Raw genomic sequence first — 11,470 nt, forward strand, 5'->3', positions numbered from 1 at the left:
AATCGTTCAGCTGTTCATGAGGAGGATGTGAGAAATGCCGTATTTAGTGTCCCACACACGTGCTGTTGAAAGAAAAAGCTTCGAGTGACAGGCAGGCTTACAGGTATCTGAAGTTCTGGATTTGTTTAGGCAGTGACAGACAGACATTCCATTAAGCAACAAGAAAAGAAAAACACTTGTAACCTGCAAATTTATGCAAACTGATTCCCTCAATCATGTTCCCCAGCCACAAAACTATTACAAAAAGGTAATGGTCTAACAGATTACAAAATTCGTGACTACTCAAAAAAATTCCAACCTATTTGTGTTTACTGAGTATGTAAAAGATCTCTGCTGTAGTACAGTGTTCTACCGAAATTCAGTGCCTGAGGCCATACATACTCAAATCACTTACATTTTAATTTCCACTGTAAGAAAAAAGCTGTTGTGCTGAAGAATTGCCCAGGACTACAAGCTATTAGGCTATGACTAGCAGACTAATTAATAAGTATTTACACGTCATCAACCTTTTACCCTCACAACTGGTTTGGTTGCATTGCAGCAGTGATCTCTTGGAGACAAAGTGATGATAAAAAATAGATGCTCTATCAGAATCCTATGAAGTGTGACTTAATCTCTCCCTTTGTAATTGTCCTTTAGACACCTGTTTCAGGATGAGTAAATTTCAGGGATACTTCTGGTTTACTTTGACTTGATTGTGCAAACTGGAAGCAATATAACTTTATTAATGCCTGAAGAAGCACTTGTATTAGGTTGACTTTTAAATTGCTTTTGTTAGCTCATCTGCTTTGGGCTCAATAAGGCCAGCAGAGCAAAAAGATGCAAGATATCCCTCCTTTTGCAGTTACCTACATGAGACTGCTACTATCCTGCCCCTCTTGCCTCCTAGAGAAGGGCAGTGACCCAGGGGAGGCACAGATGAGCCCACATCTCTCCTATACTCATATAGGTGTCACCAGTCAGCACAGCTGACCCACTGCATGCCCTCAGTATACACTACAAACCAATGAACAACGAACTTGTTCCTCAGGCCCAGTGTTCAGGTAAAGCTATCACTGAAATTATACAAACTGCAAGCCTCAGAATTAGCCCTAAATCTGAAATCCAGTCAGTTTCAGACTCCAAATCTGAGTTCAAAGATCTTTAAATCAGTTTGGTGGTCTGAAACACAATCTCACTAAGGGAAGAAAAATACCCTCTTGAGTCTCAAGTTTTGTTTTCTTTTAATAATACATACACTTGTTTCCACCAAAAAGATGTGACATTAATATATTTTGTGTACAGATTTTAAATAATCTCCCCCAACTGCTATAAAAGAAATTCCAACGTTTTTGAGAATGTGACAGGTAAATGATTGGATGCTTCAAATGTAACACACAAAATAATTGCTTCTATCCTTACTCTTCTTAGGAACAATTGCTTGGACTCCTGAGGGGGGTCTGTCTGCTTCTGTATCTTCTTACCAGAGATACACAGAAGATGTAACCAAGAGAACTTTTCAAATTAGTAAGGGTACTACTAGCAAAGATAAGCAAATCTCACTAGGATGCTGACCACGGCTCTGATAATGATAAGCAAAACCCACGATTCCGTATGATACTGCTGGAATATCAGCCACTTTGCAGCACACTGGACAGCTTTTACAGTGCGTTGCCACAGCTTGCTGCATTTGGTATTTCCACTCCTCACTCATGCATACTTTTCTGAAAAGTCTAAACGTATTTTCTGCTTTCAAAATGATGCGATCCTCTTCTGTCCACGAACGTTACATTGTTCCTCCAAACAAAGTAGATGTATTAATCTCAAAGCAATTTCCCAGTATATATTTTAAAGGAATAAATAAGTAAATTTAATTATGAAGGGTTTGTGGACTCCAGGTATAATAGAAACTTTCCTCAAGTTCCTGTAATGAAAAGACAACATACAATTCAATTGACCCATCCTTACAAGGGTTTCACTGTTCTCCTTGTGTAACTTACTTCACCTCCAAGAAATACTGCATATGTAGCAGATACACAGCTACTTGCAAAATATAGTTTGGACCAAAACCGAAGAAATTTTTATCAAAGCTCTCTTCGCGGTGTTACAGAGCTCCCCTGGGTTCTGGACTGTTAGTTACAGTGTAGCAGGCAGAGAAGTCCAAAGACATAGGAGGTATCTGGCTGCCTGTCACCCTCCCACCCTGAATTCCCATCTGGCTCTCAGGGAAACTTCATTTCAGATTGATCAGCTTGTAAGATCACATCACACACTTCAGTTTTACCTATGTTCATGGAAGACAATGAGAGGGTAATGTTTCTTAACCACTCCTGTAATTGAGAAGGAAGTATGTCAACTCATAGAAACATACCTGACAGGAGTACGTGAAAACCAACTGTACACACACAGAGAGACACACATACACCCCTCCAACTGCACAACCAGATTTTCAAAGCAAGCCCTCAGCACTTGGTATACAGAACTCACAAAAATCTTTCCACTTATCGAAGAGGTGAAAAAATCTTTCACATACTGAATGTGTGGAGGAAAACATGCTTGTATACATAAGTACACCCCTGATTTCAGCTTGTAAATAGCTTGGTGGAATTCCAAAAAGAGTAATTATCTCCTGAACAAACATGCACAGAAATAGATACGTTCCAGTCAAAATTCAAATCGGCAGAAAAGTAATCTGAAAGAGACCAATCAAGCAGCTAGTGCTGAAAATGAAAGTACTCAAAGCCACACTTCTCTACAGGAGCAATAATGCAAATTAAGCTCTCCTTGCTTAGCATCAGAATAATCACCAGGAGAAAATGAAAAGGGTGTGTGACCAAAATTACATCCTATGGAAAAGTCTCTTTGGCCAAGTCATGTGATGGCTTCTTTTGGCCCTTTTGCCCACCTATATTCTTAATAAGATGGTGTTTGACTCCTTTTGCCCCCAGAAACTGGTCAGCAAGCAGAGAACTCCCCTCTCTTTAGAGTGACACCCCTGAAAATCCTGCTGAAACCTGGGTGGCATCGCTGAACTTGGCCAGTTGCCTTGCTTGGCTCAGGCCATCAGAAGCACCCAATGCCACTGCCACTGTTGTCCTGCCCTGCAGCCTCCACCTCTGCGGGGCCGCCAGCAGCACACCAGCCGAAGGTCAGTCCCGACGCGGCATGCCGCGGTCGCCGCAAACGTGGCCGGGGGCACAGCCTGCCTCGGGTCGGCCGGGGGGACCCGCAGCACCCACGCACCAAGGGCGCACCGTGTCCCGGTGCACTGGGCAGGCTTTTCTTAGCACGGGTTTACACTGCTGATCACCAGACCTTTGTCACACAGGCGGGACGGACGCCTGCAGGGGGGCAGGCCCCGGCGGCCCCGGGCACCCCGCGGCCCGCTGCCGGCCTTACCGCTAGGGGCCGGGGGCCGCTGCGCGCTCACACGCGAAACCCCCTCCGGACCGGCCGCCTCGGCACCGCGCCGCTGCGGACCCGTCCCCCGCGGCCACGGCTACGCGACGCCCGGGAGCACCTCAGCCGGCCTTGCGGGCCGCCGCGGGAGGGCAGCCGGCCCCCTCGCCCGCCGTTAGGGCCGTTAACCTGCCGCGGCACCGGCGGCGGGCGGGACCGGCGAGCGGCGAGGGGACGCGGCTCGTCCCGCACCGCCCGGCCTGCGCCCGCTCCCGCGGCCAAGGAGCGCCCCTCGCTGGCGTCGCCGGGCGCTCCGCTGCGGGGCCCGGTCTGGCGCCGCGCCGGCCTTGCGACGGGCAGGGCTGTAACGTGCCAGGCAAGGCCGGGCGGGGTACGGCGGCGCCGCACTCCCTCTCTGCCGCCCGCCTTCCCCCCACACTCACCCGTCAGCACGGCGGCCACCGTGCTCAGCAGGAGCCAGTTCTTCCTCAGGAAGCCAGGGCAGCCGCATCCTTTCCTGCCCGCCTTCGCCATAGCGGGGGGCGGCGGCGGGGGCGACGGGCCTAGGGAGCTCCACGCCGTGCGGAGCCGAGCCGAGGCGAGCCGAGCCCTGCCCAGCCCAGCCGCGCCGCCCGCCTGCGTGCGCTCCGCACTGCCGCACGCTGCCAGGGGGCCGGCAGCGGTGTCTCACCTCACCTGGCAGGGGACAGCCCGGCCCTCCGCCCGCCCCCGGGCTGCCCGCCCACCGCCCGGCCCACCCCGCCGCGGGCCCGCCGCCTCCCAGCCCCCCGGGCCCGCCGCCGCCGCCCGGCCCGCCCCTCCTCGCCGGCCTCCCCCCGGCGCCCGCCGGCGCGGTGCGGGGCGCACGGTGCCCTCCCGGGGGGCAGGGCAGCCCCTCACCCCTCTGACACCAGCGGGCGGTGTGGGGGCCCGCACCTCAGGCAGAGGAGTTGTTCCTGGGTGGTGTTGGTGGCTGCTGGAAAGACACCAGTGGTTGGGCTGGGGATCATCTCTGGTTAAATATTAAGGGGACATACCCTGCCCTCTACTCCTGGTGGGAAAGCTGGGGGTGGAGAGTACAGAAATGGTTTGTAGGATTTCCTGGTGGGGTTTTATCCCGTTAAATTTAAACACCAAAACTGTGAAGATTCATTTATTTCCCTTTGCAACTCCTTGGCACTGGTCTCCTTCCCCCTCCCCACCCATAAGCACGGTTAAGGTGTGTGTAACATTGCGACTCGATTCCCTGTGGGATTATGGCAGGGCTCTCAGTATCTGTTTATAACCTTGTTGATTACGATTTTCAAACTTGGAGATCAACTGGTAAATGTAAGGGGGTATGTGTGTGGTTTGAGACTGCTGTTGTCCTGCTGAATGACATGAAGGAGAGTGCAGAACGAAAGTCTGTCTTATTTAATTACACTTCACACCATCCGTTCCAAAATGTACACTAGTGAGGTCTGCATGGTTTCTGTCTCTGATGACTGGGTAACTCAGGCCTGGGGCTGATCAGCAAAAACCACAGCTGAAACCTTGTCACATGGACCTGGCTGTTCTGGGTGGCAGTCTGGGGAAAGAGACAAATACGGACTTGCTGAGGCAGGGACGAGCACTGAAATCCACCTGGATGAGGAGCAAGAGCCATCATCTATCCCAAGTGTTAAAACCTGGAGCCAGCTGCATAAATTTATATAAAGACTTCTAAAAAAGTGGCCTTATTTTTCAAATGTGTTAGGCAACTGCAGTAATTTGTCTGCATCTGTCACCATCAGGAGAATTTAATTAAAAAAATAAAAGGAAGCCTAGTGGTTAGAAAGGAAGCAGATGAATAAGCATCATATTAGTTTAATTAAATCATAAAAGGTTCTAGACCACTTAAAAGGAAAGCTGGCATGCTACCATGTTACAAAGCCACAGAAAAAGCAACCCAAAAATAACTAATTGAAAGAAACAGTAAGAAACACCATGACTATGTCCAGACTTTGGAATAGAAATGTGGCAGTGTAAGTGGCATTGAAGAGGCAGAGGAAGAAAAAGGCGCACATAGTTTCAGGATGGGCAGGATCAGGCTTACCCTGTGCGGAAGAGCTGTAGGCTTAATTCTCACTGCCAAAGTGAGATTTTTTTATTTTCTCCCACATATATTGGGAATGTCAGATGTTGCTTTCAGTAGACAAATGGTCTGATTTGTCCCAGGAGGTGGTCAGGTGGTGTGTCTCTGGACAGTAACAACAAAACCAGTGGCAAGACAACTTCAGAGTTTAGGCCTTCCTTTAGTTTTCTGTCTATTCACTTTCTCATGCATCCCTTCCAGCAACTTAGTCTGCTTTTCTTTTGAGCTGTTTTGGTGAGCTAGAGGTGATAACTGCAAAACGACGGTTCCTGATAACTAGCTAAAATAAAGTTAGAGTTCTTCTTCCATGGAGTTTCCATCATTTGTGTGTTTCTCTTAATGCTGTAAGTATCCTTTTTTCACATTTAGGATTTGATAGTCCTTTTCTGGAGGAGCTAGAATTGTCTGCAGCACTCTTAGCACAAAAGAAATGTTCTCCTACTGGTACAAAGCAATGTGACTGTAGCTGATATATGCCCGCCTGGGGCTTGCAATATTTTAAAGGAGTTGTGCAACCTCAGAAAAAACATAATACAGTTATGCTATAAAATTTGTGAAAGCTAAAGACATAGGTTATTTCCATATTCTGCAACAGTAGAACAATATATATTGACTTGTATTGAAGACCTTCGCATATTTTTGTTTCCTGTCCAAGTACAAAGTTTCTGCTCTTTTCTGCTAGTGTTTTGTCCCTACAAATATTTAAGAAAAAAAGCATTCCAAAATTCTAGGGTTTTTTCTTAGTAAGTTGTCTTTCTTTTTTTCACTTCATCAACTGTAATTCCATGGACGTGACCTTGAAAAAAGAAGTTGACAGCTTATGGCATCCATAGAAACTTAAAGAAGCATTTTAAAAAAGACTTAGGCAGGTGAAATAGAGACGTTTTAAACATCCTGATGAGCAAGCTGGTTTTAATTTGATCTTCCTATTATAGAATGACAGATGTTGGCTTTGATCCTGGAGGTAGAGTCAAGCTGGCAGTTTCTGTATGGGGAGCTATAAAAAAAAAAAACCCTGTAATAACAGTGTCCCAATAAAATGGAAAAGAATTAAAGGTAGCCCAAGACCGTGGATCATTCTTGCAATGTTGAAGTTATTTTAAAAATGAACTCAGCTATGAAAAAAGACCAGAGGAACTAACAGTTTGGGGGACTAGCTGCCTGTACAGCTACAAAGTACAGCGGCTAAGTAAACAAAAATCTAAATTCTGTTTAAACCATTTTTAGATTTGTGCCATTTTGAAACATCTTGGGATAACTATGAAATTAATAGAATGCACGTGTGAAAAAATGTCAATACACTTCATGTGTATAGAGGATAGGAATGCATTGTTTAGCTATACTGCTCACTGTTCTCAGATCATATCATGGGTAAGATAGTATTGTGTGACAATATGGTTTTATTTTTTGTGTTTAAGAATCTTTTTAATGTTAATGAATCATACAGAGAAATCAGTCTTGAAGATCTGAACATTTGCCTGGGAAAAAATGACATGCATTTACATACATGATTTTTTTTCTTGAAGGCTAAGCTAATCCAGGTTACTTTGTTGCAGACCTAGGATCATACATAAATACATAAACAACTAACACATTGACAAGTTATTGCCCCATGGTGACCTGATAGGTACATAGACCTGTGTCTCAACATTCATTTCTGATCTGTAGTGCTGTCTTAACAACATTTTAAGTGAATTTCTTAGGAACATAGCTAGTAATTTCACTGGCTAGGAATATTTTCTGCTGAGGCATTTGAGTGTTTCAGTGCTGGGAGAGGCAGAGCTCCTACAGGAACATGTACAGTACAGTGTAGTGCACAGTGTAGCAAGTGGGAGCTTGCCTCTTCATACTTCTTAAAATATATCTTCAGACATGGTAGTTAAGAGAGGAAAAAACAATTGAGTTTTACTCATTTAGTCCTTCATCTTTTTATACCTAGGTCAGTCTATTATTGTCATTTGTATAAGCTTTCATGACAGTTGATTTGCTCCATAGAAAACTAATTAAGTGACTTTTCCTTATAGTTTATGGTGACCATATGTAAGAAATTACATCACAGAGAATTGCTGAAACTGTGGGTATTGCATTTTTTAAATGTTTTGGTAAAACAACAGTATTTAGCAAAGATCTTAAAAAAAGGTGCTAATAATTCACCTAGAATGCAGACAGAATAATTGAGTTTGCCTTTTTTGTTTCAGGCTAGTCCACCAGATGAGAAGCTTGCAACTGTCTTTTAATACCATGAAGCCAGGGAGCACATACAAAATTTCAAATCACAGAGTGATCAATTCCTGTCTAATATATCTCATCTTAATAAGAAAATTATCTAATAAAAAGGATGGTATTTCTAAGTACTGTGAATATTTCCAGCTGTCACCCTTTGGCACTGGACCATGTTGCTATACTGGCTTCTTTTATCATTAAAGTAACCAAAATTCTTCTGTCTTCAGAATACAGTAAGTTGATGAGTAAAATCTTTATGGAGTTAACTAAGCATGAGCCATCAAGCACAATGCTTTTATCTCTGAATTCCAGAATTAGGCTATTAGCAAAGTTGCCTTGCTTTCATTCTACTCTTTAGCTTTCTAGCCCAATATGAAGGCTGAAATTAGAGATGGAAATGAAAAGTGTGATTCTGGATGCAGTTCAGTGAAGAGCCAAATGAGGCTCCGGGAAATGCACATTCTTATGTGTATAAGAATACTGTAACTAAGCACCCAAAATTGCTGGATTTTTCTGTATAGCCTGGAACCTGTGCCTCCTGACATCTGACCTTGAAGCTTAACTGCCATATACACTAGGTAATATAGCTGGATAAGCCAAAAGAAGAATATTCTGGTGCTGAGCTGACCTGTAAAATAAATAAATAAGACCTCTTTGACAGGTGCTCTGACTGTCCCCAGGGGCAGAGCTGAAGGGGTGCTGGGTTTTATTTTTGGAGCGGATGTTGGTTTTATGGCAGTAATGTCTTTGCACAGAGATCCTGTTCAATCCAGTGTAGGTAGATAAGCTACCAGATCCTTATTGGTGTATTTAACTAATCCAACACACTCCATTAATTTTGAAGGCAGATCTATTTCTATGGTTCTGAATACACAGAGGGATCCTTGTTACCTACCTATAACTTCCAGTAAGACTACCAGTAGATGCTTTATCTTCTGTTTGCATAGTTTTTTCTACTGTCTTACCAAAGACACTCTAAACCTTACAAAATCAGCCATTCTTCTCTGTATTTTCCTCAAACGAGATTTTTCAAGATTGTTGAGTTATTGGTCAAAATTTATTAATTGTAAGTAAAACAGTCTGGATTTGGCCTAAAATAAAGAAGGAGGGGTTTTTTTTTCTTTCTTTCTTTCTTTTTTTTTTTTTAATTAAATGAAATCCTGTGCCAAATCAATGGGATTTATTAACTTTATTAGAGCCATTCCAAAGTTGGATCCAACTTTGTTGGATCACAACTGGGAGGAAGATGACCACTACAGATGGGATTTTTATTTGCTGGTTTATGGTCCTCTAATGCTGAATACCTTGTTCATACCAAACCCCAGTTTTGTTCCACCTCAACTAAATATCAGTGTTTTATCAGCCATTTTTCACTGCGAAATCAGAACAACCCACCTGTGTTCAACTAATGTAAAAGAGTAATGATGAAAACTATGAGAATTCCTTGGTAATGATGCACTTGTAACACTTTCAAAACCTGGAACATTATGTTCTAGATCACTTCTATTTTTTTCTAAGTTGTGTTTCTGGTCCCAGTAAGAATACTGTGAATGTTGTCACAGATTTTGATGAAAGCTGGAAGAGACCATGCCCTGTGATAATTAAAGGAATTTGTATCAGTGAGAAATGTTTTGATTTTTTTTCTTGTTTTAAGTAGTGTAAACATTTCATACAATGCTTATACATTTGCCTGGCTGCAGACCTTTTACGTTATAAGAAAGGAAGCAGTGTGGGAAGGTGGCATAAAAGTGTTTCACAAATGGAGATCTAAGCGGTAGCCATCTACCATTTAGAGAGGGTTGAAGGAAAGGCATGCTCTGAAAGTCGTCAAGGGTAGATACATTTGATACATCTGAAAGTCCAACAGTTTTCATTTGCCTAGAAAGTATGATGACATAGCTGTGAAGTGATCATGAGCCAGCAGCTTTGTAAATCCAGGTTCATATTGTGGTAATGATTTTAGAAATGGTTCTTCCCTTTTTTAAAAATCATTCAGCCAATTAGGTGTCCATGGAAAGAGGTAGACCAACATGATCGCAAACAGTTTTCCTTCCTAATTACACAAAATGTCAAGGATGGCTATGAACAATACATATTTCTCACCGCACTCTTCTTTAGCCTCATGTGAGAAGTTCTGCTAGTAAAAAGAAAGTAATTGATTTTGCATGATGATTAAAAATTTCTGAGTTTCTTCAAGGCATTTAAAAATGCTTGGCAGATAATATCAGCATGCCAAGGATGAGATTTGTGTGGAAGGGTGATGTCTTCATGGGCAAACTTGTATTCAGTAACCAATTGTAAAATGTTCATAGAAATCCATAAAGATTCTGTCCTCAGCTGATGGGTGGGTCCAGATTTGAGTAAGACAAGTTCAGACAGAGAAGATACGTACATCTGGAATGGAGGCCAACCTTTTGACATCTGCAATAGCTTGCCACCTGCTGACTCAGAAATGTACACTTTCTTGCTTCAGGCAAATGACTAAAAGGAATTTGAACTGCCCCTAACCCATGTTTCCAAGACTTTTGGGCCATGGATCAGGCATTATTGTTTGAAGATGTGACTTGCTATTGGCTGTTGCAAAGTAAGAAAGATATTTAATATTGATGTTTGGCACACCAATACCTGCAAGGCATCTCCACCTAAAAGCAAGAGCTACTTCACAGCAGCACTGGCGTCTGACCTCCAGGAACATGTTGAGAAGGCTGGATACTCACTGTACCCATAAGCAGCTATTTCCATCCTGAAAAACTGAGAGGTAAAAGTATGTTGAACCAATACCATTCTATTAGTAGAATAATAAATTATTTCCCAAATGAAGATGATGATATTGACTTGCCATATTGGAGTAACATTGTTTTATCTCCATAGTGTGCAAAGTGCATATGCATTAATACATGGGCAAAGTGAACAAAGGGCAAAATACAGGATAATATTCTACTGCTGCTCCAGCAGTTCTGCAGAATGACTCAATATGTGATATATCATACATGTAGCTACTGTAATACATATGTAATTACAAAATTAGTGATTCTTGCAGACAGCTGCTCTTTACCACTCTTCACAAATGGAATAAATGGAATTGAAGGGCTCTGTTCACCCACACGCCATTTGGAGACTTATTGTAATTAAGACATAATGAAGCAGAACACTTTATTGACAGAAGATAATGAGAGTAAATGACCCAATGATTTTAAGGCTCAGGTCTCCTGGTAACACATTGAAATGAATGAGCGGGTACACTAATTTGGAGAATGCTGAGCATGTTCAAGGAAATAGGTTAACTTACATACCCAAAGATCTGGAGGGTGAAGTGGAGAAAAGCATTCAGAATTATTGGCTATTCAATCCTCAAAAATGAGTTAGATGCAGATTATTTGAGCTTTTTGGCTTATTTCAAGAACCTGAAAATGTTTGGTGCCCTTGACATCCTTTCTAGCCAGAGCTGAACAATCATTGCATTGCCAATTTGTCACCAGGAATTTTATCACAAGATTCAGAGTATTAGCAGGCTGTGTCTAAGCCTCAGCATTTTTAGTTGCCTGAACACATTAGAATATTAATATCCAGTTGTAAACTAAGATTCTAGCCCAAAAGAATGTAAAGAAAAAATTGAAAGATATAATGGTAATGCACTGTAAACACTTTGCCAGAAATAGACATATAATGCACATCAACGTCTGGCTTTGTGGTTGGTTTTTGGCTTCTATGACAACAGGAAACTCGTTGACTATAGCCTGTTTGGAGGGATGGAAT

At 43.0% G+C, this 11,470-nt stretch overlaps 1 protein-coding gene across 2 annotated transcripts in view; it reads right to left on the minus strand.

Annotated features, from left to right (window-relative positions):
• SLC1A1 (solute carrier family 1 member 1) overlaps nucleotides 1-4,383 on the minus strand; it is a 59,618-nt gene extending 55,235 nt beyond the window's left edge. The window contains exon 1 of one of the 2 annotated variants that reach the window (XM_056324727.1): nucleotides 4,315-4,383. Coding sequence is in view for 1 of the 2 variants with exons in the window: in XM_056324726.1 (XP_056180701.1) it covers nucleotides 3,822-3,912 (91 nt within the window). In the remaining variant the exon portion in view is untranslated. Of the gene's footprint in view, nucleotides 1-3,821; nucleotides 4,068-4,314 lie in introns of those variants that run through there. The other variant, XM_056324726.1, reaches the window with a different exon arrangement.
• Nucleotides 4,384-11,470: the final 7,087 nt, after the last annotated feature.

The sequence above is a fragment of the Falco biarmicus genome, chromosome Z, assembly GCF_023638135.1.
Source record: "Falco biarmicus isolate bFalBia1 chromosome Z, bFalBia1.pri, whole genome shotgun sequence".
Lineage (NCBI taxonomy): Eukaryota > Metazoa > Chordata > Aves > Falconiformes > Falconidae > Falco > Falco biarmicus.